This window comes from Physeter macrocephalus, chromosome 8, assembly GCF_002837175.3.
Source record: "Physeter macrocephalus isolate SW-GA chromosome 8, ASM283717v5, whole genome shotgun sequence".
In the NCBI taxonomy this organism is placed as follows: Eukaryota; Metazoa; Chordata; class Mammalia; order Artiodactyla; family Physeteridae; genus Physeter; species Physeter macrocephalus.
Window position 1 is genome coordinate 43,881,233 of NC_041221.1, and position 27,808 is coordinate 43,909,040.

The 27,808-nt window shown below is 38.7% G+C and overlaps 1 protein-coding gene across 1 annotated transcript; it reads left to right on the forward strand.

The window, feature by feature from the left end:
• Positions 1-1,685: 1,685 nt before the first annotated feature.
• On the forward strand, positions 1,686-26,863 carry TARS1 (threonyl-tRNA synthetase 1). Its single transcript, XM_007120254.4, has 19 exons — positions 1,686-1,718; positions 5,364-5,444; positions 7,645-7,835; positions 13,047-13,170; positions 14,729-14,850; positions 15,349-15,466; positions 15,868-15,932; positions 16,017-16,095; positions 17,261-17,407; positions 18,882-18,980; positions 20,001-20,167; positions 21,164-21,326; positions 21,424-21,561; positions 21,922-21,999; positions 22,118-22,218; positions 22,313-22,417; positions 23,962-24,034; positions 25,818-25,932; positions 26,372-26,863. Exons 1-19 carry the CDS (start codon positions 1,701-1,703, stop codon positions 26,518-26,520), a joined length of 2,133 nt encoding a protein of 710 aa, XP_007120316.1. The 5' UTR covers positions 1,686-1,700; the 3' UTR covers positions 26,521-26,863.
• The last annotated feature ends 945 nt before the right edge of the window (positions 26,864-27,808 follow it).

Below are 27,808 nucleotides of genomic sequence, written 5' to 3' on the forward strand. Positions count from 1 at the left end.
CAGGGGTTTGGGCTTCTTTCTTTCACAATCCAGATTAAGAGGTAGTTTTTCAAGCAAGGATTGTCTCAACACTCATTAATTCCCTCAACATGCATTGAACATCAACTGTGTGCCAGGCTTATATCTGCTAGATGCTGGCAAAAATACACAAGTTGTGCTTTCGTGAAGTTTTCAATCTGAGGCAATAAAATAATTTTTAATTGTAAAACTGAACTGATAGGTGCTATAAAGAGAGCGCCAGGAAGCTACCAGAATATATAACAGGGAGACTTGCCCCATCTGGTAAGGGTAGTCAAGAATGGTTCCCCTAAAGAAACGATTCTTGAGATCTAACTAAGTATGTGCTACATATGCAAAAAAGGACGTGGGGCAGGCAGACATGAGGATGGGGAGAATAATCTCAGCAGGTACAAAAAACTCTGTGGGAGAAGACCTGAGAAATAAGGTCACTAAGGTTCAGTTCAGTGTACGGTGGGGAAGTGGGAAAGCAGGGCAGAGGCCCTCAAAGCCACGACTATTTTTATACTGAAAACCACTTAAAAGAATTTTAAGCTGGAGGTTGCCATGATCATATTTGTATTTAAAAATACTATTCTGGTGCCATGTGAAAAATGAACGCAAAGTCAGGTTAGGTTAGGAGGTTAGGTCAGGTTAGGAGGCTACTGATTATTGAGCTTCATGGAAGGATGACCCTGGAGGTGGCAAGTTGTCGAGGGCTGATGTTGAGAAAGTAAAATCCACAAAACTTGGTGATGGAGTATGTAAATTATAAACGAGCTCATTGCGCTTGATTTCAAAGCAGCAACTGTTTTAAATTGGCTGGTAAAACAAATGAAAATAAAGCCATTCGATTACAAACACTGCGTAAGAGAATCCCTGGGGTCGGCGTGGTTATTTTCTTAAGCAAAAGTTTCGCTGCATTCCCATGGGCTCTGTGGAAATGCTCCCCGATAGATTGGCGGTGGCGTGTACAAAGGAATGTTCGAGGAAGGGCGCTCGCCCCTGGATCACCAAGGCTTCGGTCTTGGGAACCCTGGACTGCAATAAGGAGGGCTCGGTCGATTCACCGCCACAGACTTCGGGGCCCTGAGTAGTCCCCAGAACTCAGCAGTCACACCAGGTCGGGTGGCGCCGAAGCAGCAGGAGACTTCAGCCTGATTCCGGTGTTCATTCCACTGCCAGGGATGGTATTCAGGTTGCCGGAGACTTGCCGGAAGCTCAAGACTTAGCCCCTCTTCTTCGCTACGGTGGCCGAAAAGGCCCTGGAATAATAAGCTAAGTGAGACCGAAGAAGGCGCACGCGCATTGCGGACTTCTGGGCTCTGGGGAAGGCCCAATACCTGGCGGGCAGAGAGTGCAGGCTTAGCGTCTGTAGTTTCCTCCCCCGCCCCGCCGCACCCTGATTTCCTAGAAGGGTTGTCGCCCAACAAGCTTGGTTTAGAGAAAGGAGGACCCGCCATTCCCCGTTGTCGATTAGCTGCCAGTCATCCATCAGGTTAGGAGGCGGAGTTTGGGCGCTTTCCTGTTGCATCAGCAGGTCCTTCCCGGACCACGTGGCGCAAGCGCAGTGTTCCTGGGCGTTCCAACCCACCTCTGCCTGGCGACCCCTGTCCTTTCCTCCCGACCGAAGTTTTGGGGTTTAGTTTTCTCTTAGTGGTTTGCCAGTGTCCGAGGAGAAGGCCAGTAGCCCTTCAGGGAAAATGGGAGACGAGAAGTCGGTGAGTGGGTTGAGTGGGGCCTAGAGGCCGGGCTGGGGCTCTCCTTGTACCCGTGTTGCGCAACCGGGGGAGGGATGGGGTGGAGGAACCCGAGGGGGGCGATGGAGCTCCCGGACAAGTCAGGGCCCCCTTTGGAGAGGAATCTCAAATTGATAAAGCAGGGCGGGGCTTAAGATCGTCTCTGGGTCCATCGTCTTTGAGACCTTGAGTGAGTGTCTTGCTCAGAGCCACACAACTAATTAGAAGCCGAGACAGAATTAGAATCTAGGGCTTCGGACTCCTAGACTAGGGTCTGTGGCTCACTTTAGTCGGGAAGAGTGTTGCAGAGCCTCATTTACTTTTAAAACCACGTACGGGTAAAAAGCCCCAGTTTAAGGAAGGGAAAACCAAGTCATCGAGATCTGCCCGAGTTTTGGGTGGTTTATAATAAGTGGTGGAGACCGGATGACCCCAGCTGACAAACTCTAGAAAAGTTACACACTTCCCTGCGTGGTGGTGGAGGCATGCCTTATCCCATTCATAAATGCTCATTTCACCTCTGGACTTTCCCTTTAGTGTCATAATTTGCTCAGGAACATCTTTCCAATCCTCTTTTGTGTACCAACTTTTGGGTTGAAATTTTAGATTGCTTTTACGTAGACATATAATATGTAAACTCGCCCCTTTTTGTTTTGTTTTCATTGGAAGTAAAGAACAGTTGGCCATCATGATTTCACTTGTTATAGGAAAGGTGAAATGGGCCTCAGGGTTCCAGAGAGATCCATTTTAACGCCCTGGTTCTACTGTTTACTAGCGATGTACAAATGGGAAATTACTTACTCTCTTTGAGCCGTTGTTCTCATTTGTAAAACGGAGAGGTATTTAGAAGACAAAAATCCTTGATGTTAATTCCCTTCTTCTTTACCGTTATTCCTGTTCATTTAGCAAATATCCATATGACCCAAACCAAAAACATTTAATCAGAGAAATAGAATTATTTCCCTCTCTTTCTGTTTTAAAGCTATACAGACAGACTTGCAATTAATTTTTCCCTCTTTTTTAAAAAATAAATTTATTTATTTTATTTATTTATTTTTGGCTGCACTGGGTCTTTGTTGCTGTGCGGAGGCTTTCTCTAGTTGTGGCGAGCCGGGGCTACTCTTTGTTGTGGTGCGCGGGCTTCTCATTGCGGTGGCTTCTCTTGTTGTGGAGCGCTGGCTCTAGGCGCGCAGGCTTCAGTAGTAGTGGCACGTGGGCTCAGTAGTTGTGGCTAACGGGCTCTAAAGCACAGGTTCAGCAGTTGTGGCGCACGGGCTTAGCTGCTCCACAGCATGTGGGATCTTCCCGGACCAGGGCTCAAACCCGTGTCCCCTGCATTGGCAGGTGGATTCTTAACCACCGCACCACCAGGGAAGTCCCTTTTTACCCTTATTTTCACCTGATATATTTGACTAGTTACATTAATCATATAGTATGGAGAAGGCATGCAGATAATCTTATAATCATGTTGGTTAGTACTTTACTTTATTAGAATGGACTTAAGGTGTGTTCATTGTTCATCTATTGACTAAATGAACCTTAGAAGTTCATTAAATCGTGAATTCCTGAGTGGGGGAAGTGTTAGCTCAACATGAAATTTGGAATCATATTTTTAAAATTTGTTTTGTTTTTTAAATTATACAAGTCATAAGTTTTATGAAATTGAAAAGAACAATCAGAATGTCCACAAGGGATAAATGGATAAATAATGGAATGTTATTTGGCAATAGAAAGCAGTGAAATACTGATACATGTAACATGGATGATCTTGAAATCATTATACTAACTGAAAGAAGCCAGTCACAAAAAACCAATATTGAATGATTCCGCTTATATGAAATGCCCAGAGTAGGCAAAGCTGTAGAGGCAGAAAGATTAGTGGTTGCCAGGTGCTGGGGAGAGGGGAGAACAGGGAGTGACTGTTAATGGATACATGGTTTCCTTTTGGGGTGATGAAATTGATCCTGGTGATAGTTGGGCAACTGTCAATGCACTAAAAACCATTGAATTATATGCTTTATGTGGGTGAATTTTATGGTACAGAAATATATCTTAATAAAACTTTTTAAAAAAATTCAAAGATCAAAAAAATACATGAAACAAAAGTCCCCCCGTCACATGCCCAGTTCTACCCTCAAAACTCCTTCACTGCTGATGATAACATCCCCCCTTAGAGCTGACCGCTGTCAACATCTGGGTGGGTATCTTTTTTTCCTGCCACTTGTAGATTTTCTGAACCTAGAAAAATCATCTAACTTTTAAAAATTTAATCTTATCTACAAAATGGGGATAATAATAATCATCTCACAGTGTTTCTATGAGAATCAGATGTGATTGTGGAGGAACTTTGTAAACTGTAAAACTTTATGTAGTGAAATTTGCATTAGGATCTTTCTATCTGAGCAGTTACAAAGAAGTAAGTATTTTACTTCTGAGAAGATACTCTTTGGAGTATCCCATAATGTGGTTCCGTGTTTCTCGACCTCAGCACTCTTGACATCATGGACTGAAGAATTCTTTGTTGTGGGAATCTGTCCTGTGTGTTGTTGGATGGTTAGCAACCTCCCTGGCCTCTACCCACTCTCTGCCAGTTGTACATACCACACCACACCGCCCTCCCCACCTTCCCCCCGCTCCCCACCCCCGGTTGTGACAACTGAAAAGGTTTCCAGACATTGCCAGGTGTCTGCTGGGGGAAAAATGGCTTCTGGTTGAGAACCACGGGTAAGACCAGTTCTTGCCATTGGTTGCCTTTTTGCACAGGACTTACTGTAAAACTTTCTATGACTTCCTGGAATTGAATTGAATTGAATTGTAATTGAAGTCCACATGTTTATGGTAACTTTTAGTGCTTGCTTCTGTCTAAGCCCTCGTCTGTCTTAACTGACAGTGTTTCCTAGAAGGTTTAGTAATTTTCTCTCTCTCTCTCTCTTTTCCAACAATAACTTTCTGTGTACACCTAGAACGAAATTTCCTCCATTCTCAAAATCCAGCGTCTTGAAATCTTCTCCATCCTTTAAAGTCCTTTAAAGCCCTAACAGTTACTGGTGGCTTAGCTTATCTGACATCTGATCAGAGTACTACAGCTGTGTTCTTTTCTCCTCCAGGAGTTTCTCACATATGTATGCCTTATTTTCCCCAAAGAGATTAAGTTTGCACATGGTAGGGATTGGGTCTTATGTTTGCTTCTTCTACAGGGTTTAAGAAAAAAATACTGTGAGCACAGAGGCTCTGGGTAGTACTTGTGGAATGGATGGATATATATTGCATTAGATTTTTTTTTTCTGAAAATACTACTGAATAAATTGCATGCTTCTTGTAGCTATATATTTAGTATATATCCATTTAAACCTGAAGTGAGGGTCATGTGAACAGGTAAAATGAATGAAATTTGAGGACTTGAATATTATCAAGTAACTCTTCTACTTTTTTAGGGCTTGTCTTTATTGTAAGTTGTTAACTTGTCTTTGACAGTGGTGAAATTTTCTAGTCTTTCAAAATCAGATTTCCACTTAAAAAAAAAATAGATGCTAAAAATAACATCCTCAAAACTTTTCTGGAGGCAGCATGGATGGGTGTCAAATGAGATTAAAATGTAAAACCTTCATGTCTTTTTTGCTTATTTAGGTAGGTGCCAGTGAGGAGAAACGAAAGGAAGGAGGCAAGAAGAAGAACAAAGAAGGCTCTGGGGATGGAGGTCGAGCAGAGGTAAATGTTTTCAGGGCTCTGTCATCAAAGATTGACAGAGTCAGGGAGCTGTCTCAGACTCATCCTATGCGAGATTCTAATGGTTTTCGTGGGGTTTATATGATGGCACTAGATGGAAAAATCAGGGAGAAGAATTAGGAAATTGTGAGAGGGGAAGAAAGACTTGCAGTTACTTGTTATTGAAAAAGGAAAACAAGTGAAGTATGATTGTAAAATAATCTGTGGGATTAGATATGAAAACAGCTGAAGTATGATTGTAAGATCATCTGTGGGATTAGATATTAGAACAAAAGTTGGCGAAAAGAGGACTGTGGTAATTAGTTGCCAGGTCAAATGCTAGCTGTCTGACCATTTCATTCAATGAGACGTTAAGAGACTTGGTGTTTGGGCTTTTACTGAGTACAGCAGAAACCAAAGAAAGCCTTGTTCCTTCACCCCATTAGCACTGTTTCCACCTGGACCTGCCACTGGAGTTTGGTTTTAAGCCAGGACAAATCTCCTTGATGCCTCTCAAGTGTAGAGAAAAGGCTTTCAGTTCACCAGGCTCACACTAAAAGGAACTGGCATTTCAAGAGTCATCCCAGAATTGACCTGGTTCCTGGGTCTTGCTTTAGGAGGCAGTTAAGCTTGTCTTCCTACTTAGTTTTTGAAATTGAACTGCTGTGAACCGTGCTTGACTTTCTGCTTTTGTCATTGCAACCGTTTTATTAGAGACTCTTTAGAAAACGACCAGAATGCAAGACAAAGGAATAGGCTTTAAGTAAGTCAGAAAGAGAAAAACAAATACCGTATGCTAACACATATATATGGAATCTAAGAAAAAAAAAAAAAAGGTCACGAAGAACCTAGGGGTAAGACGACGCAGACCTACTAGAGAATGGACTTGAGGTTGTGGGGAGGGGGAAGGGTAGGCTGTGACAAAGTGAGAGAGTGGCATGGACATATATACACTACCAAAGTGGGATAGGGAGGGTGGGAGGGAGGGAGACGCAAGAGGGAAGAGATATAGGAACGTGTGTATGTATAACTGATTCACTTGGTTATAAAGCAGAAACTAACACACCATTGTAAAGCAGTTATACTCCAGTAAAGATGTTAAAAAAAAAAAAAGTATGCTATAGCACAGTAAACTGACTTTAAAGAGCTGTTTTTATAAATGTTGCATTGCTAAGTTTATAGTGCCTCCACTTAATTTAGGGTAAGTTTGTAGGTGATCAAGAATCACTAAATGTTGCCGAGAGCCCTGCATAACCACTTCTGTTGTGTTTTGTCCATTATATCCCACTGTAATTGTGGGGAATTGTTGATTGTGAATTTCAGAATTTGCAAGTAAGTAAGAAAATGCGTATGTTCCCTAATTTCTTTTTTGTACTTTCAATACAAGTAGTACATGCTGTTCCGTTACAGCTTGAGATTTAGCCTGGAAATAGGAAACAAAGGGTATAATTAGAGGACTTTTTTGAATAGAGAATTGTGCATGTGACATGTGGTTGATTATATATGTTTTAAATGATCTGTCTGGAAAAAAAGTATACAGTGAGATGTCCAAGACCTTTCCTCCTCCTCCATGCTCCCATCATTTGTGTACTTGTCTTGTTCCCCTTCTAAGGGCAGTGGGCAGGTCTTGCTCTTCTCTTGCATCCGCAGAGCCAGGCACAGAGAGTATCTGCTCCGTGAATGTTGAATAAATTAAGTTTGACACTAAGTTCTTCTGATCAGGAAGTGCCAAATGGATGTGGAGATAAACTGCAGTAAGATACAGAGGGTCATGTGGGTGGGTAGGACTGTAGTGATGTCTGAGTATGTGGGACGAGGTGATGTGCTTTGGCCTGAGGGATTCAGAGCAGGGTTGTAGAATGATAGGCTTTGAGCTTTTAGTTAATTTACTGATGCTTCTTCATTGAGGATTATGGACCCCTGTGACAATTTAATGAAAAGCCCCCAAAGAGCACCTAAATGACTAAAGAAAGGGAAGGACTGTGGTCGGAGGGAATTATAAGGATATTAAGCCTCTTCCATTTAAAAAATTGAAGGCCAAGAAAAAATATGATTGAAATGAGAAGGAAATTTTGTAAAAGGGAAAAACAATAAAAGCACTTCTTCATATAAGGTAAACTTTGGTTTTATTATTTCTTCCACTTTTCTAAAAAGGAAAGCAAGTGTGTACTGATTATTTATTTCTTCATTTGTTGTCTTGCAGTTGAATCCTTGGCCTGAATATATTAACATACGTCTGGAGATGTATAATAAACTAAAAGCAGAACACGATTCCATTCTGGCAGAAAAAGCAGAAAAAGATAACAAGCCAATTAAAGTCACCCTGCCTGATGGTAAACAGTTGGATGCAGAATCCTGGAAAACTACACCATATCAAATTGCTTGTGGAATTAGGTATAAGCTATACCTGTCTTGACCTTCTGTTGGTTGTAACTAAACTTTTTTTTTTTTTTAATCTTGCCAAGTTTTATCCTCATAATATTTTTTATGTTCCTGTTCAATGTTTTTATTGTTTAATTTACCTTATTTGGGATTTTTTTAAAATCCAAATAATGTAGAGCTTTATAGTCAAGATTCAAAGTTAATATCTGAAAGAGTCAACTTTGGTCTTATTTTACAAAAGATTTTATATAATTAGTTCTTCTACTTTGATCATAAAATGTCACATAACCAAGTAGAGAGTACTTCACCTATTTTGACTAAAAAGTCTTAGTTTTAAAGTTAAAAATAAAGGTAGCTCATCTCAAAATGGGAAAGTTAAGAAACTAATATGTGAAATATATTATGAAACTATATATGAAATATATGAAACTAACACATGAAAAAATGTACTATTTTTATAAAGCTAATGTTAAAACTTTGTCAGGCTGGGGAGAAGTTACTTCAGGTAACTGAGAATTAGATGCATACTTTGTAATAGAGTAAATGCTTTCCTAATCTAATATGATTGGAATGAATAGTTGGTAAGTTGATCAAAAAAATGATAAAGTTGGGAAAGCTTAAATTGATACATGTATCTTCTACCAAGTGTTGGCAAACTGGTCATAGCCTGTTTTTGTACAGCTCAAGAGCTAAGAATCGTTCTTATGTTTTTAAATGGTTTGAAAAAAATAAGACAACTAAGAATATGCAACAGAAACCATGTATGGCCTGCAGTCTAAAATATTTATATGGCTCTTTACAGAAAAAGTTTGCCAACCACCATTTAAACATTTTAACTTAAAACATGTATATATTCATTTATTCACTAATATGTATATAAGGCCAAAGATTGGGGGCTGGAGTGCTAATTAAACTTTTACATTATCTTAACACACTTGAGAAGCCATCTGAGTGCAGAATCCTTCCAGATTTTTTTTTTTTTTTTTTTTTTGCGGTACGCGGGCCTCTCACTGCTGTGGACTCTCCCCTTGCGGAGCACAGGCTCCGGACGCGCAGGCTCAGCGGCCATGGCTCACGGGCCCAGCCGCTCTGAGGCATGTGGGATCCTCCCAGACCAGGGCACGAACCCGCGCCCCCCGCATCAGCAGGCAGACTCTCAACCACGGCGCCGCCAGGGAAGCCCATTCCAGATTTTTATGTAGTTGTTTCATCCACACCTGACTTGACAATATTTTTTTAGTGACTTCCCTTTATCAAGCCTTCCCAAACATTCAGCTTGGTTTGAATGTAATTCAAACCAAGAAACTGTAATTTCCTCGTTGTATTACTGATATATTTCTATTTATTTATAATAATTACCTACTGAGCTGAAACAAATGAAATCATATATGAATTGTCAAAAATGGTTGATTATCATCAATTTTATATTGTTGAACCTAAGACATAAAATAACAAGTGCGTAAACAAATTTGGGAACCATCACAGCTGATTCTTGGTAAGCCTACTATGCAACTGGTGGCGGTAGGAGCAGTTAGGCCCACGAGCTGTGTATTGGTGTATGCCCTGGCCTTCTTACAGAAAGAATGGCATGTTGCTGTTAATTTGACAAGTACTTCTGCCTGACATACTACTGCCTTACTCCAAAGGAAGTAAGTAAGAAAGTTGTAATGTTAAGCAAGTTTCCATGTGAGATCATAAGTAACTAGATAGACCTTTAAATATCAGTTCAGCCTTTCACTTGAGAGATAATTTTGCAGGTGAGGTTAAAAGATTCCCCCTTTGTTGCACAATGAGATTGTAGCTGTGTCAGTACTAAAATCCAGCCTCCTGTTAGTGCAAGAACTTTTTCTCTACGTGCTACAGTATTGTTCTTCAGATTATGTTGTAATTTATCAAGTGGCCAATTGGAAAACTAATTTTCTCTTTTTTTGAATTAAAACTTTTATTGCAGTGTAAGCGTCATAACATATTAGTTTGAAAATATTTGAGGCAGGAAACTGGTAGACTATTATAGACTGTCATTTCTCTAGCTGCACATTCACATCTATAATCTGACTAACCTTACTCAATTCTGCTTGAGCCATGCAGCTTCCTGAACCTCTCCTAACTTATATCTCTGCTTTCATCCATGCCCATTCTCAACATTTGAAGTGCCATCTCCTCTCCTTTTCTTCCTGTCCAAATCTTTTGATGCTTCATCCCCTCATTCCTTTATTTTTTAAAGCCTGTCCAGACTACTCTGAACTGTGCTTTCCCCTCCTCAGAACTCCTGCAACTTCTACACTTGGTGGGTCTAACATCTCATCACTTGAGGAGAGAGTTGTCTTTTGTACTGTGTACTGTACATTTAGATGACATTTTTATCCATATTATAAAGTGTTTCATTAAATAGTATTTGACTTCACCTGTATATTTGTTACAACTAATATCATCTTAGGCATTTGCAGAATTATGAGATTAGCATTGCTTCTCAGAGGAAAGATCTGTTACAGATTTCAAGCAGGATAAAAGCACAGAGGTTATTTAGAAGCACCTCCACCCCCCTTTTTTTCCTTTGGAATCTAAATAGCTTGGCTTTATGGAAAACTAATTTTGGAGAAATTTAAAGATAAACTACTGGAAACTGTTATTGTTTATCACAGTTGCCATGTCTGCTTAAACAAGAAGCATTAAATGAGGTCAAATAATAGTGTTCTGAATTTTCAGCATCTTCTAGATATATTCTTAGGGACTTTTTTGAATTTTGTCCCTTTTTCATTTTATTTCAGAAAGGTAAATGTACATCTATATATAATATACAGGCATACCTCAGAGATATTGCGGGCTCAGTTCCAGACCACCAACTCAGATATTTTGAGTCAGTTCCAGGGATTGACTCAAAAGACCCCGAGGCCATCGCAGTTAATAAGACAGTCACATTGTGAGTGCCTGTTGTTTTCAGGAAACAAAACCCATCCCGTTTAATTAATGATGCTGAATTTGTATTTTAATTAGTTTGAAAACAACTAAACCAGATAATTTCTAAGGTACAAATACGATTTAGTAATTAGAATCATTTTAAATTATTTTGGCTCTGAATAGAATCACACTGCAATCTATAGATTTGTAAATTTAGATTTTCACGTCTTAGGTTTATTTATAATAAACTTTATGTATCTTTTAAAACAAACAAATTAATTTACAGCTTGTATACCCAGACTCAAACCATCCCATTTTTCTTTGATTTTCAGGTATATTGGCACTCGAGTGCTCACATAATGGGTGAAGCCATGGAAAGAGTCTATGGTGGGTGTTTGTGTTACGGTCCACCAATAGAAAGTGGATTCTATTACGACATGTACCTTGAAGAAGGGTAAGTTATGTAACTGGATAAAGAAAAATAAAATCTGAATTACTATGGGTCCATACATTATTTTTAAAGCGTTCTCAATTAAGGAGGAAAGATATAAAACCTATAGCTTCATAGTCACCAAGTACTCCCACTAACAAAACTTGAAGTGTTGTAGTAACTCACGAAGTAGTAGAGAGCTCTCTTCTAGATCAATGGAGGTGGAACCCTAAGCTATGTCGTGAAATAAAATGAAGCTTGGGCCTCTCCTGTTCTTTAAACCCGGTTATAAAGTTAGAGGAGTGTTCACTAGTCGGAATGGTCTTCATGATGACCAAAGTCAAAGCCACTGAAAATATGAAAATCGTTTATAAAAAATGTCTAGTTTAAAATTCTTAATAAATGATGCAGGGGTCTAATTTTTTATATTAAAACCCCTGAAGTATTCTAAAGAAATGTTCCCCCAAGCTGCGGTGTGAGTGGAATGGAATGGAAAGAGATTAATTATATTTTCTTCTTCAGGGGTGTGTCCAGCAATGATTTCTCTTCTTTGGAGGCTTTATGTAAGAAAATCATTAAAGAAAAACAAGCTTTTGAAAGATTAGAAGTTAAGAAGGAAACTTTACTGGAAATGTTTAAGGTAAATTGAACTGTAACATGGCCTCCAGTTTTATTTCACTCATTAATGTTACGTAAAGTACATTGGGCTCTACGCAATGCTCTGTGGTGACCTAAATGGGAAGGAAATCCAGAAAAGAGAGGATATACGTATATGTATAGCTGATTGACTTTGCTGTGTAGCAGAAACTAACACAACATTGTAAAGCAACTACTCCAATAAAAATTAATTTAAAAAAATAAAGTACATTGGGGCTTAGTGTACTAAGTTCTTTAGAAAAATTTAACAGTGTTTTTAAAACATGAAATACATATTTATATTCATACGGTGCTTAGATGTACTTTGAATTGTATTTTAGCTATAGTATTTAGAAGTAAAAATTAAAGGATGGTGATTTAAAAAATAATTTTTCCTATTTTCAGTACAACAAGTTCAAATGCAGGATATTGAATGAAAAAGTGAATACTCCAACTACCACAGTCTATAGGTGAGAATACTAAGTGTCATTCAATACCTTTGGTGTATATGTCATTTTAAGTCTATGTTAAAATTCCTTTTAATTTATCTGTAGGTGTGGCCCCTTGATAGATCTCTGCCGGGGTCCTCATGTCAGACACACTGGCAAAATCAAGACTTTGAAAATACACAAAGTAAGCAATGTAACTCTGAGAAAGGTAAATGTACATCTATATATAATATACAGGCATACCTCAGAGATATTGCGGGCTCAGTTCCAGACCACCACAATAAAGCGAGTATCACAGTAAAACAAGTCACACGAGTTTTTTGGTTTCACAGTGTATATAAAAGTTGTTTACACTGTATTGCAGTCTATTAAGTGTGCAGTTGTTTGTCTAAAAAGAAGTACATGTCGTAATTTAAAAATACTTTATTACTAAAAAATGCTGACTATCGTCTGAGCCTTTGGTGAGTCATAGTACTAACATCAAAGATCACTGATCACAGATCGCCATAACAAATACATATAACAATGAAAAAGTTGGAAATATTGTGAGAATTAACAAAATGTGACACAGAGACACAAAGTGAGCAAATGCTGTTGGAAAAATGGTGCCAATAGGCTTGCTTGAAGCAGGGTTGTCCCCCCCCCCAACAAAAACCAAAAGGCAGTATCTTCAGAGTGCAATAAAAGGAGAGATATGCCTGTATATAATGTTTATTTTCCTGTTCTTGTTCTCAAATTAACTGTTGTGCTGCAGAAAATCCTTTTTTAGAGTCTTGTGTTTTTATACATGTGTGTATGTTTTTTAAAAAGTCAAGGCCTGGCTGACAACACTGTTATTGCTAAAGTGAATAAAGTCGTCTGGGACCTAGACCGTCCTCTGGAGGAAGATTGTACCTTGGAGCTTCTCAAGTTTGAGGACGAGGAAGCTCAAGCAGTAAGTTTTTATTCAGATTCACATTTGCAGACTTTTCCAGCTTATTACTAAAGCCAGCGGGTGGCTAAAGTTGATTGATGTCTCATTGTCATATTTGAAATCTTCATTTTGTCTTTCATGTAGGAAACATAGTAAAAGTGCTTGTCTTATAAAATTAAGAAGTGCACTTATTCAAGTTTATCTTTACTCTAGATACTTCAGTGGGGAAAAAAAGTGCTGGGAATTTTATTAAAAATTGATTAAGCAAGTAAAAATTGTTTTCTACATTATTAGTCAACACTTAATCAAGATGCATATATTTAACAAATTCGAGCATGATTTAAAGTTCTCTTCCTGTTGGGCAATTGATTTCTGTATTTTTCTTACCTTAAAATGCAGATCTGCTGAAAGCACTGTAAAAATCAATCTGCATTTGATGGCAAAGTTTTCTCCTTATTTCCCCATGATGGAATACCATATAAGAAGAAGTAAAATACGTTGTTTTAGTGACAGTGGTTTACTTATGTATATATGAATCAGTGGTTTTCAAATGTATTCTGGAGTCCTTAAGTTTTTTATGAGAATTTAATTTTACTTATTATTTATTTATTTATTGAAGTATAGTTGACTCACATTATTAGTTTCAGGTGTACAGTTTTTATGAGAATTTTAAAAATCTTTATTTTGGTACCTTACTAATTAATCTTAAAAACATTACTTGGGGTATATTCTGTCTCATCTGAATTACCACCTTAAAACCAAGTACTACCTTTTGATTTCAAGGTCCGTATGTTGGTCCTTGGTTTTATAGGTCCTTGGTATTGTAGGGTCAAGTTGTACCATCTTAGTTTTGTTTGGGGCCAATAAGAGAAAAGCAGATATAATTCTTAAGTGATGTTCCACAGCCAAGTAAAGGCCAGAGCATAGTCTTTACTAATTTTGGAGAAATTTAAAGATATAAACTACTGGAAACTGTTGTTGTTTATCACAGTTGCCATGTCTGCTTAAACAAGAAGCATTAAATGAGGTCAAATAATAGTGTTCTGAATTTTCAGCATCTTCTAGATATAGTCTTAGGGACTTTTTTGAATTTTGTCCCTTTTTCATTTTATTTCAGAAAGGTAAATGTACATCTATATATAATATACAGGCATACCTCAGAGATATTGCGGGCTCAGTTCCAGACCACCAACTCAGATATTTTGAGTCAGTTCCAGGGATTGACTCAAAAGACCCCGAGGCCATCGCAGTTAATAAGACAGTCACATTGTGAGTGCCTGTTGTTTTCAGGAAACAAAACCCATCCCGTTTAATTAATGATGCTGAATTTGTATTTTAATTAGTTTGAAAACAACTAAACCAGATAATTTCTAAGGTACAAATACGATTTAGTAATTAGAATCATTTTAAATTATTTTGGCTCTGAATAGAATCACACTGCAATCTATAGATTTGTAAATTTAGATTTTCACGTCTTAGGTTTATTTATAATAAACTTTATGTATCTTTTAAAACAAACAAATTAATTTACAGCTTGTATACCCAGACTCAAACCATCCCATTTTTCTTTGATTTTCAGGTATATTGGCACTCGAGTGCTCACATAATGGGTGAAGCCATGGAAAGAGTCTATGGTGGGTGTTTGTGTTACGGTCCACCAATAGAAAGTGGATTCTATTACGACATGTACCTTGAAGAAGGGTAAGTTATGTAACTGGATAAAGAAAAATAAAATCTGAATTACTATGGGTCCATACATTATTTTTAAAGCGTTCTCAATTAAGGAGGAAAGATATAAAACCTATAGCTTCATAGTCACCAAGTACTCCCACTAACAAAACTTGAAGTGTTGTAGTAACTCACGAAGTAGTAGAGAGCTCTCTTCTAGATCAATGGAGGTGGAACCCTAAGCTATGTCGTGAAATAAAATGAAGCTTGGGCCTCTCCTGTTCTTTAAACCCGGTTATAAAGTTAGAGGAGTGTTCACTAGTCGGAATGGTCTTCATGATGACCAAAGTCAAAGCCACTGAAAATATGAAAATCGTTTATAAAAAATGTCTAGTTTAAAATTCTTAATAAATGATGCAGGGGTCTAATTTTTTATATTAAAACCCCTGAAGTATTCTAAAGAAATGTTCCCCCAAGCTGCGGTGTGAGTGGAATGGAATGGAAAGAGATTAATTATATTTTCTTCTTCAGGGGTGTGTCCAGCAATGATTTCTCTTCTTTGGAGGCTTTATGTAAGAAAATCATTAAAGAAAAACAAGCTTTTGAAAGATTAGAAGTTAAGAAGGAAACTTTACTGGAAATGTTTAAGGTAAATTGAACTGTAACATGGCCTCCAGTTTTATTTCACTCATTAATGTTACGTAAAGTACATTGGGCTCTACGCAATGCTCTGTGGTGACCTAAATGGGAAGGAAATCCAGAAAAGAGAGGATATACGTATATGTATAGCTGATTGACTTTGCTGTGTAGCAGAAACTAACACAACATTGTAAAGCAACTACTCCAATAAAAATTAATTTAAAAAAATAAAGTACATTGGGGCTTAGTGTACTAAGTTCTTTAGAAAAATTTAACAGTGTTTTTAAAACATGAAATACATATTTATATTCATACGGTGCTTAGATGTACTTTGAATTGTATTTTAGCTATAGTATTTAGAAGTAAAAATTAAAGGATGGTGATTTAAAAAATAATTTTTCCTATTTTCAGTACAACAAGTTCAAATGCAGGATATTGAATGAAAAAGTGAATACTCCAACTACCACAGTCTATAGGTGAGAATACTAAGTGTCATTCAATACCTTTGGTGTATATGTCATTTTAAGTCTATGTTAAAATTCCTTTTAATTTATCTGTAGGTGTGGCCCCTTGATAGATCTCTGCCGGGGTCCTCATGTCAGACACACTGGCAAAATCAAGACTTTGAAAATACACAAAGTAAGCAATGTAACTCTGAAGGCGCTATATAAACATTTGTATACTAAAGATGTATGTTTAAACTTGCATTCGTTTCTCTTTTCAGCCATTTTTCTCTTGCGTATTTAAGGGTGGATTTTTTTCTCGTGCTATCTTCTGACTGTGGGCACTACATGTCACTAGCCTTTTTTTTAACTGAAATTCTCTCAAGCAGTGACTGAGTGACTCACCGCTCATCACCAGAGCACAGGGGGATGGAGATTTGGAGGATTTACAAAATAACAGTCATGGGCCATCGTGGCTCTAAAAGCTTTGAGACTCACTGTAGGAGTGTGTGCTCTTGCCTTTTGTATGTCTAAGGTAGTAATTACCCAACTTGTTCTTTTTTAACCAAACTAATCCTGCCAGTCAGATTTTTTTTTTTTTTGGCTGGTTGGTTGGTTTTCCATTTTTGCCGAATCATCTTGTGGGAGATGCCCCTGCAGTCAGTCGTGTTCGTGGAGTTGTGGTGTGAGTGGATCTTGAGGGCTGGGCAATTTCAAGGGCATTAAGCAGCCAACTTTGTGCTGTGGAGTGAGTACAACCACCCTAGCGAGGCCTCAGCAACTGAGATGCTTACTACATGTGTACTTTTTGTGCCATTTTTCTTGTCATAAGGACTAAATATGAATTTGACTCATGATGTGACTGAGAGAGAAAACGTCTAACTCTTAAAATAAATGAGATATTAAAAAATTGGGGGACTTCCCTGGTGGCGCAGTGGTTAAGAATCCGCCTGCCAATGCAGGGGACACGGGTTCGAGCCCCGGTCCGGGAAGGTCCCACATGCCGCGGAGCAACTAAGCCTGTGCGCCGTAACTACTGAGCCTGTACTCTACAGCCCTCATGCTCCGCAACAGGAGAAGCCTCCGCAATGAGAAGCCCGTGCACTGCAAGGAAGAGTAGCCCCCGCTCGCCACGCGCCGCAACTACTGAGCCTGTACTCTACAGCCCTCATGCTCCGCAACAGGAGAAGCCTCCGCAATGAGAAGCCCGTGCACTGCAAGGAAGAGTAGCCCCCGCTCGCCACAACTAGAGAAAGCCCGCGCACAGCAACGAAGACCCAACGCAGCCAAAATAAATAAATAAATAAATTTATTTTTCAAAAAAATTTGAATATTATCTCATGGTTGTTCCTTCTTTTCAGAATTCCTCCACCTACTGGGAAGGCAAGGCAGATATGGAGACTCTGCAGAGAATTTATGGCATTTCATTCCCAGATCCTAAAATGTTGAAAGAATGGGAGAAGTTCCAAGAGGAAGCTAAAAACCGAGATCATAGGAAAATTGGAAGGGTATGTTCAAAAAGAATAATGATGTGTGTAGACTGAGTTTTCCTTATTTTCATTTGAATTGAAATTGTATTACGTACCAGGAATTTACTTCTGCAGAGATGCTGTAGCTTTCAGTAATTACTGTACTGTACTGTGAAAGCTGTAAATCACTTCCTCATTGTCCACACCTTTCTAGAGTGTGTTCAGCACCGCACACAAGTTCCTTTTGACTACTCCTTTTATTGAGAACAAATGCTGATGACCTACATTTTTCTTTAAAAAAAGTATAGCAGCATTTCATAGAGCTGGGAGATGCTTTAGAAATCCCCTGGTCTTGGGCTTCCCTGGTGGCGCGGTGGTTGCGCGTCCGCCTGCCGATGCAGGGGAACCGGGTTCGCGCCCCGGTCTGGGGGGATCCCACATGCCGCGGACGGTCTGGGAGGATCCCACATGCCGCGGAGCGGCTGGGCCCGTGAGCCACGGCCGCTGGGCCTGCGAGCCACGGCCGCTGGGCCTGCGCGTCCGGAGCCTGTGCTCCGCAAGGGGGGAGGCCGCAACAGAGGGAGGCCCGCATACCACACACACAAAAAAAGAAATCCCCTGGTATCACTGACTTTTTTTTTTTTTTTTTTTTTTTTTTTTTTTTGCGCCACCAGGGAAGCCCATCACTGACTTATTTTAAAGATGTGGAAACTTAAGTCCCAGGAAGATTCATCTGCTTGTTGCCCAAGATGACACAGCAAGTCATTGATGGATTCTGTGGTGTCCTTTTCTTTATTCTTCTACCCCTGACTGTTTTCTAAGCTGGCAGTTAGGTTTGGTAAAAACACTCCTTTCTAGAAGAGTGTTTACTCTGTGCTGGGCATCAGGTCACGGCTGTTAGGTTGCGAAGTTTGAGCAGGAGGCAGCATCCACTGTCTTGTGCTGCTGACTGCCTGAAATAAGATCCAGCAGGAAGGAGGCCGGCAACAATTGGTGGGGTCCCTCCCTGAGGACTTGGGCATTTGGCGGGCAAGAAGGTAGGAGGGTGTGCCTCTTTCACCGTGACCCAAAGTTAGCCAACTTCTTCTCCACCTTCTGTTTCATTATCAGCGTCTTTTTCTCAGTCTCCTTCCTGCTGTTCTTACTTTAAAAAAAAAAAAAAAAAAAAGAAAGAAAAAAGAGGGAGGGAGGGAGGATCTTTGAGGTTTGAGGCATTAAGACTCTGAGAGCCCCTGCTGTGCATAGTAGAAGAGAACTAAGACCCTTGCTCCATGTGACTCGGGTAAACTTGACTGGATTCAGGAATGTAACAGTCAGAGAATGTCAGAGAATGTACTTGTGCTAAGTGGTAAAGCACCTGCAACACCAGAAATGTCAACATGTTTTCCTTGATTTGGGAATGGCACCAGTTAAAATATGAAGCATGATGACCACATTCTGAACTCAAGAACCCTGAAATTTATGTTGATATTATATACATATATAAACTTGCTTTTGCTTTTGTTTTACCCAGGACCAAGAACTATATTTCTTCCATGAACTCAGCCCTGGAAGTTGCTTTTTCCTGCCGAAGGGAGCATACATTTATAATACACTTATTGAATTCATCCGGGTAAACCATATTCATTACTTTCTTCTGTAGATTTAAGACATGAGTTGATTTTATTAAATAAGATCTGCCAAAGGGAAAGATAATCTTTTGTTTGAGGAGAAACATTTCAAATAATAAATGAAAATGGAAGTATTAGGTCTCACAAAATGTTTAAAAAATTCTTTCCTTCTAATACATGATCTTGTCCACATACATGGGTGTGTACGCATGAGACAGGCTGGTGAGCTTGAAGTGGGGCCCGTAACCCTTTACACAGGAGCTCTGTGGCTTTCTGACCATTCGTTTGTGTTTTCCTAGAAAAAGCAAGTTAATGTTTACATTGCTTTTTTTCTTTGTAAACTATGAAGTGTTTCAAGCATACATTTATAGAGAATAATACCGCCAACATCTCTGTACTCACCACCTAATTTAACACATAACTGCACTGGGCTATATTTGCTTCAGATTTTTTAATTGAGGTAAAGTAATACGTATATAGTAAGGGGAAAAAAACCTCCCCTTTGAGACCCCTTTCTGATCCATTGCCCTCCTTTCCTAGAAGAAACTACTGTTTAGAAGTTAGCATGGATGGATCCTTTTTGTCCATGTTATTTTTACATCTACCCCATAAATATGTACCCTAAATTATAGTGTGTGTTTGTGTGCTTCAAACTTACATACATGAAGTCTCATTCTATATCAGTCTGCACTGTGATTTTCATTTTAGATAGGTACAGATCCAGTTTGTTTCCAGTTGTTAAGTATTAGTCTGTCATATAACTACCACAGTGTTCATTTCTTTACTGGGGGACACTGATGTAATTTCCCATTCTCCCATATTACCAGCTGTGCTGCAGTAGCCTCCTCTGTGCATGTGCAGGAGCTTCCTCTTTGGTGTATACCTCCAGGTGGAGGTTCTAGATTATAAGATGTACATCTTGAACTTTACTAGATAGTATAAAATCGCTCTTGAAATTTTTACTTCTACCAGAAGTATAAGCATCTATTCCTTACACAGGCATTGTATTTGTTTTCTAACAGAGTGAATATAGGAAACGAGGATTCCAGGAGGTGGTCACCCCAAACATCTACAACAGCCGACTCTGGATGACCTCGGGCCACTGGCAGCACTACAGCGAGAACATGTTCTCCTTTGAGGTGGAGAAGGAGCTGTTTGCTCTGAAACCCATGAACTGCCCGGGACACTGGTATTCTGCACTTCTGAGTTTCTAGCGAAGATTTTCTTGCAATCAGTCCTAGATTGCTTTCCCTCCTTTGAAAGTATTTTGTGAAAAACAAATTATGTAATCAGAAGAGTATTTAAATGCATCATCATTGTGGTGGTGTAACATCTGTGCCCAGCTAGATCCTCAGATCTACAGATACTCAAGAATGGAACTGGGGTAGCGGCAGTGAACAGGCAGAATACAGAACAGGGGTGACTGAATGTGGGGCGCAGCAGATTTTTTTTTTTTTTTTTTTTTTTTTTTTTTTTTTTAAGAAACATGTATCAAAATCTACTGCTGATGAATTGACCTCCTTGGAAAATCTTCCTTGCCTTGAGGCCGCTCACTTTCTATCCTTGAAAGTTGGGTGAAGAGCAGCGTGGCGGCGGACGAGGGAGAGCTGTGGCTGTAGGTAGCGAGTCATCGCTCCTAGCACTGATCCCAGTAGCAAGACCTCGAGGGCAGAGGGGTGAGACAGAGGGGTCTCCACGAGGGGACTGGCTTGTAGGTCAGGGAACCAAGGTCAAGTTCATTCTTAGTTTTCCCAGATTCTTCAAAGTTTCTGAAGCACTTTCAGACTAAGAGGGAACTGAAGCACTTTTGGGAGCAACAAGAAAGTACAGACTTTAGTTTCTGCTGATATAAATGATTTGTATATAGCTAAGATTTTCTTTAAAATATGAGCCTTAAAGGCAGTCCTCAGATTAATAGAGATTGAGCACAAGGCTATGATTCCAGACTTAACGGGAATACATTTTTTATTTTCTCTTAGTTATAGATGGTTGTATTATAATTTATTTGCTACTTTATTCATGCAAGTGCTTACATTGTTGTATGAAGCCCAGACTTTGAAAAGTGTTGTTTGTGTGAACAACTAGAACCAGTAGCTTTTTGACAGCCTTCCTTATAGTATTAGAGAAGCAGTTTTATTCTTGTGAAAGTAAATATCAGTGGATTTTACTTTGCTGTTTTCTTTAGCCTTATGTTTGATCATCGGCCAAGGTCCTGGCGAGAGTTGCCTCTGCGAGTAGCTGATTTTGGGGTGCTTCATAGGAATGAGCTGTCGGGAGCGCTCACAGGGCTCACTCGGGTACGAAGGTTCCAGCAGGATGACGCTCACATATTCTGTGCCGTAGAGCAGGTATGAGACTCTGGGGTGAAACACTTGGAAAAGAAGGGTCACAAAACTTGAGGAAAATTAATTACCACTGTGTCCCTGTTTTTTTTTTTATTTAAAGATTGAGGATGAAATAAAAGGTTGTTTGGATTTTCTGCGTACAGTATATAGCATATTGGGATTTTCTTTTAAACTGAACCTGTCTACTCGCCCAGAAAAATTCCTTGGAGATATTGAAGTATGGAATCAAGCTGAGAAAGTAAGTGGTGATTTTCAGCGTGCTTCAATATATTTGACTGAAATTGGCTTGTGCCATAATGTGAGAAAGCAAAGCCTCCTTAAATGGATAAAAGCAAAAGAAAATTGGAAATGGTTTCTAGGCTTGTATAAGCTAGTTTTTTTTCTCTATGATTTTGTATTTTAGAAATGGCTGAATGTTCTTTCAGTCGTCAAGCTGTAACCTTTAAAGGGGTTTGTGTATGAGTATGTCTAGGTGGACAGAATGGTAAAACAAAGAATAGTGACGCATGAAAGTAGTATTGTAGTATTTTTAGTCTCAAATTAGGCTGGAAGAAGTTGCATTTGAACAAAAGTTAAAATCATTTTGCTTTATCCTTAGCAACTTGAAAACAGTCTGAATGAGTTTGGTGAAAAGTGGGAATTAAATCCTGGAGATGGAGCTTTCTATGGTCCAAAGGTCAGTACCAAAGTCTCTTTGAGAGTAATATGTCTTTCATTTTTGGGTGAAGAAGAGATTACTTTAAAATAAGTTTAAAAAAATTCAACCCTAATACAACCCAATCTTTGCTTCTTAGATTGACATACAGATTAAAGACGCCATTGGTCGGTACCACCAGTGTGCAACAATCCAGCTGGATTTTCAGTTGCCCATTAGATTTAATCTTACTTTTGTAAGGTGAGTTTCTAGTGTCTGCTCTGAATATTCTTCTTCGAGGACATATAAAGGAATATATATATATAATAAAGCAAAACAAATCTTTTCTTTCTAGCCATGATGGTGATGATAAGAAAAGGCCAGTGATTGTCCATAGAGCCATCTTGGGGTCAGTGGAAAGAATGATTGCTATCCTCACTGAAAACTATGGGGGCAAATGGTAATTTTTGTCATTGTTTCCTTCTGTTTTCGTCTGGACCGTGTAAATTGACTGTCAGAAATGTCTGCTGTCCAATTTAGTTATATGATGGAAAGGAAGAATGATTCTAGTTGGTCACTTCTAATTAATGATAAGTGTTCACTGAAAAGTAAGGAATCACAATCTAAACCCAAACTTTGTAGCTCTGCGAATGTTTGTTATGAGTAATTATTTTAGTACTTGATTTGTTTGAATATTGTATAAATGCTTTCTGACTAGGAATTATTATTCAGTAAGAAGCTTATTGTTTTGATTGCTTTTCAAGTAACTCTGGGAATTTATAAAACTTTGATGTTTTTGTCTGAGTAAACAAGAGTAGGCTTTTAGCAATACTTTGTTCAGTGTTGCTGATCATAATAAACAAGTATTTTAGGCTCTTTGGAAGCCAAGGGTTTTTTTTGATTGAAAGTACAGACTCCTAACTGATCAACATTTTTGTGTCCTATTTCGAGAAGCTTATGTTTCTGCTGGCAAGATATAAGCACATGACTTGCATTTTATTTTCTAAGCAGCTTTATCTGGGCCCACATTTTGTAAAGGCAGTTGAAAACAGCACATGCTTATAAAACAGCCATTTTGTAGAGCCTGACAGACTACACTGCAGTCATCTCAGTTTCATTTGCAATTTGGTTAGTTGAGACATGGGGTGGGGTGACGGTGTCATACTTGTAAATGAAATAAGCTAACCTTCTTTTAGTTACAGGCCACGAAATCAGATCAAATGTGGGCCGTATTCGCTATGCACAGTCTAGAGAGTAGGGGGATCCTCAGATAACTGCTGTACGAAACCTGTAGTAGGTGGGGGAAAGCCCACAGTTTGGGTAGAATTTAGTGCCTACTCCAGCCTTTTCCCTAATGTAACAAAACAACTTGAACATAGAGGAGTGACCAAGAGAAACACTGGCCTATGTCTGCAGCATGGGGAGGGGTTGGACACCTGAAATACCTGAAAGGTAGAATTGAGGATGGGGTCACCTTTTAATAAGTAGTGAAAACACACTCATTTTTACCGAGTACCATCACCAGTTATTATCGGTTCCAGTTTGTTGAATCCTGCAAAATGGATCTTGAATAAGCTGAAGGTACAGTCTTTGTCCCCCAGTGAAGAAAAAGTAATAAAATAACACTTGAACAGAATAACTTTTTGAGTAAAATAACTTGAAGCACTAAGTGTTTCTTAATCTATGTTAAGCCCTCTGGCAGCAGGCATATGGTGTTCTGTTACCTGATGTGTTGGGTTGTGGGGTGTAGTCCCTGCCCTCTGTTTGCTTTGCTATAGTTGCTTAGCAAGACAAATCTTAGTTACAGATTTTCCTGATTTAGGGTTAGTTTTCTGCTCCTGAATCTCCCTTTAGTCCTTTGTGGATATTGAAAAACAGCCAAGTTTTTTAAAGTGGCCCTTGCATGTTTCAGGAAATGGTACTGAAGAGTAAACTAAGAAATGTGCCATCCTTGTTGAGGAAAGTGCCCAAATCCACATTAAATGTTTTTAATTTCTTCTAAAGGCCCTTCTGGCTGTCTCCTCGCCAGGTAATGGTAGTTCCAGTGGGACCAACATGTGATGAATATGCCCAAAAGGTAATCCTTAAGTATGACTTACTTTAAATTTAAGAGCTGTCGTTCAGCTTTTCAATCTCATAAACTACGTGTATTCTTGGTAAATCAAGCTGCTTGCGATATAGAGAAATGTTTCTATTTTCAGTCTGTGGTAAGCCTCAGTAGATCATATTACCTCTTTAATGCTTCCTTATGTGGTTCCATGGTTAGTAGACTTAATTTAGAGAGTGTTTTGTACATACTGGTATTTTTTAGTTTTTAGCATTAGTAAATAGCAAATGCCTCAGTATGACATGTAAATTCAAATGCATAGTGCAGTTTAAGCTGCTCTTTGACTCAGTAATTTTGCTTTGTTTCTAATGCACATTTCTTTAATTTGAAACTTTTTTTCAGGTTAATGGCATGACAGAGCAATGTTTGCCTTACCTACCAAAAAGCTACCTTACTAACAGATGTACAAATACAAATATCCATTCATACTTCATACCTTAAAGACTAGAGCAATCTGTTGTGTTATAGCAACAATTTCATACTAAGGAATTTCAAATTATCAAAAGCTGTGTTATTAAAAAAAGCATTGTTTCATAACTGGCAAAGTAATAAATTGCCTAGTTAAAACAGACAAAAATCTAAATATCAACAAATAACATTGTAACATCAAAACCACCGTGTTTTCAGGCCATCAGAATAAATTGCACTTGGGTCTCAACTGTCTTTAAGAAATAAATGATCATTAAACCAGCTGATAGGCAAACCATTCAAGATATACTGTGTTCCTATTACTGCACATGGTAGCTTTAGTTAGAAATGATCAGAATCAGCTACGCTCCATGTATAATGGATTTTACTTTATCGTATTTGCACTAAGAAAGCTCACACAGTAGGAAAAAAAATCTATTAGTTAATCACTTTTCAACGGGAGATAGTACTGACTTTCTCCTTTCCATCTGGGGGTGGAGTAGCGTTTAGAATTATGTGGGGTGGATTTTGGTTATATTGAGTGGAGGGGAGGGTGAGCACTGCTATTGATACTTAATGACTAGAGACCACCGTTGTTAAACAGCCTAAAATTACCAGCCTTCCTCCCCAATTACAGAATAGCTCAACTCACATGTGCAGAGGACTCATGTTAAAAAAAAAAAAAAAAGACACTGGTGCTTTATTCTTTAAAAAATAGGTTACAGTTGAGAGTGTAGTCTTATCCTGGCATTCTAATAAACTAAGTAAGAGACCTTCTGAAATTTGCATACTTATAAAATCCCAGGAGGTTCATTGGTTAATGATCACTAAGGCACAACCACCTATTAGTGAAATAAAAATGGTTCATTCAGATCTTTTTGTCATATTAGTGGTAATTGGTTGTCGGATGGAAAATTTAAGCTAGTTTATTTAATTTAATTCACAGTTTATCTCTCGAGCAGAGTATATAGTTTTGTAGTTCAAAGTCACAATAATATATGCTTCAGTATATCTATTAACATTCCTTTTTTTGTGTGTGGTATGCGGGCCTCCCTCTGCTGCGGCCTCTCCCGTTGCGGAGCACAGGCTCCGGACGCGCAGGCCCAGCGGCCATGGCTCACGGGCCCAGCCGCTCCGCGGCACGTGGGATCCTCCCAGACCGGGGCACGAACCCGTGTCCCCTGCATCGGCGGGCGGACTCTCAACCACTGCGCCACCAGGGAAGCCCAACATTCCTTTTTAATGCTGGCATGATTATCCAAATTGTTTATTAAATAAAATCATTTAAGATCAAAATATAATTCTGATTTTCGATCTGAAGAATCCTCTATCTCTGTTTAAATAGGTATGGCAACAATTCCACGATGCTAAATTCATGGTGGACATTGATCTGGATGCGGGCTGTACATTAAACAAGAAGATCAGAAATGCACAGTTAGCACAGTATAACTTCATCCTAGGTAAGAAAGGAGACTCACCAAAGAAAACCTGCCAACCTTTAGGAAAACTTGAAATGCTGAGACTTAGGCTTACGAGAACTGCGGTCATCAGTAGTTCTTTCCAGTCCTGATCTCAAACTGTATGTTTGTTCTGTTGATGTAACAAAGAAACACTTTGGTTTGAAAAAGAGTACTGGAAAGGTTTGTCTAAAAATCTCCCCTTCACCTCCTGTTTTTTCATATGGTGGATTTTTATTAAGTTGGCTGGATTAAGTGACTTGGTAAACACAGCAGTTCTAGTCGTTGCAAAATGGTAAGCTGGGGTTTTTTGTTTTGTTTTTTAATGACTAGATTTGGTCACCTGTACATTTTAATGAATCAGAAGCTACAGGGTGGATTTCTGTTCCAATATTCAATAGGAGTCCTTTCACCTAACAAAACTTTGTGGGTTTTGGTTTAGTTGTTGGTGAGAAAGAGAAAACCAGCAGCACTGTCAATATCCGTACCAGAGATAACAAGGTGCACGGAGAACGTACTATTTCTGAAACCATCGAGTGGCTCCAGCAGCTCAAGCAGTCCCGCAGCAAACAGGCAGAAGAAGAATTTTAAGGAAGAACTTTGCCCAGATTGGCTCAATGGAAAAGGATGAGCATGTTTCCATAACAGTAACTTTGTACAATTGAAAACATCAGCTTCTACTGACCTTGGAATAGTTTGGCAGAGTCTGCAGAGATGACTGCAGGAGCAACCTTTTTTGACCTAGACAGATTTTAGAAAATATGTATTTGAAGGAGGTAATTAAAAGTGACACAGTAAAGTGATTTTATTCATTAAATTTCTGAGCACTGGAATAAAAACATGAGGAATGCTCTGATGTAATGTGGAAGAATGTTTTTGTAAATTTAATACAGCTAAAATAAAAATTTTTTCAAATTTGATTAATGGAAAAGAAAGATTAGAATTGGATTATGATATAGAAATAAAAATTTTAATTCACATAAGTTTCAACTGCTCTGTCCCTCGTGTCCATACAAACCTACCTGGAACAAATTGCGTGATTCGATATTTATCTTTCATCTTTTATAATACAAATGATGTAAGTTGGGTGGAGGGGTAAAATCTGTAGTGTACTGCTGTTCTCAAACTGAGGTATGAACCAGGTGCCTGCTTCTCAGTCACAGGGTGACATCGTGTAGGAATGTCACTTAACTGTTTTGGGATACAAACCTTTTAAAACAAAACCAACCATGAAGCTAATTTCGAGTAGATGTGCACAAATGTTTAAGAAGAAGGATGAGTCTTCAAAGAAATGCATGCTTCACAGATACAGAGAACAAACTAGTGGTTACCAGTCGGGAGAAGGAACGGGGGAGGGGCAATAATAGGGGTAGGGGATTAAGAGGTACAAACTATTAGGTATAAAATTGGCTACAAGGATATATTGTGCAACACAGGGAATATAGCCAACATTCCATAATGAATATAAATGGAGTATAACCTTAAAAATTGTGAATCACTATATTGTACACCTGTAACTTATATAATATTGTACATCAGCTACACTTCAATAAAAAAAAAGAAATGTGTGTTTATGGCAGACTGTTCTGGGCCATAGAATCCTTTATACAAATTCCCTGTTGTCTCATAAAGGATAATTTATGATTTTTTTTTTAAACCATTGAATGGTGTTTGGGAGAACACCACAAAATAAGGAATTTCTTAGGTGGATACATATCAATTCCTCTTTAGTTATTTTAAAAAGACAACATCTTGTCAGTTCGCCAGTAACTCCAGTAGTTTGTTTGCTAGGGTCACTTCAAAGCAGAGCCCATTTGCATAAATTAATCCTCATTTTAATAAAGGAGATAAGATCTTCAATCAGGGATTTTTTTTTCCT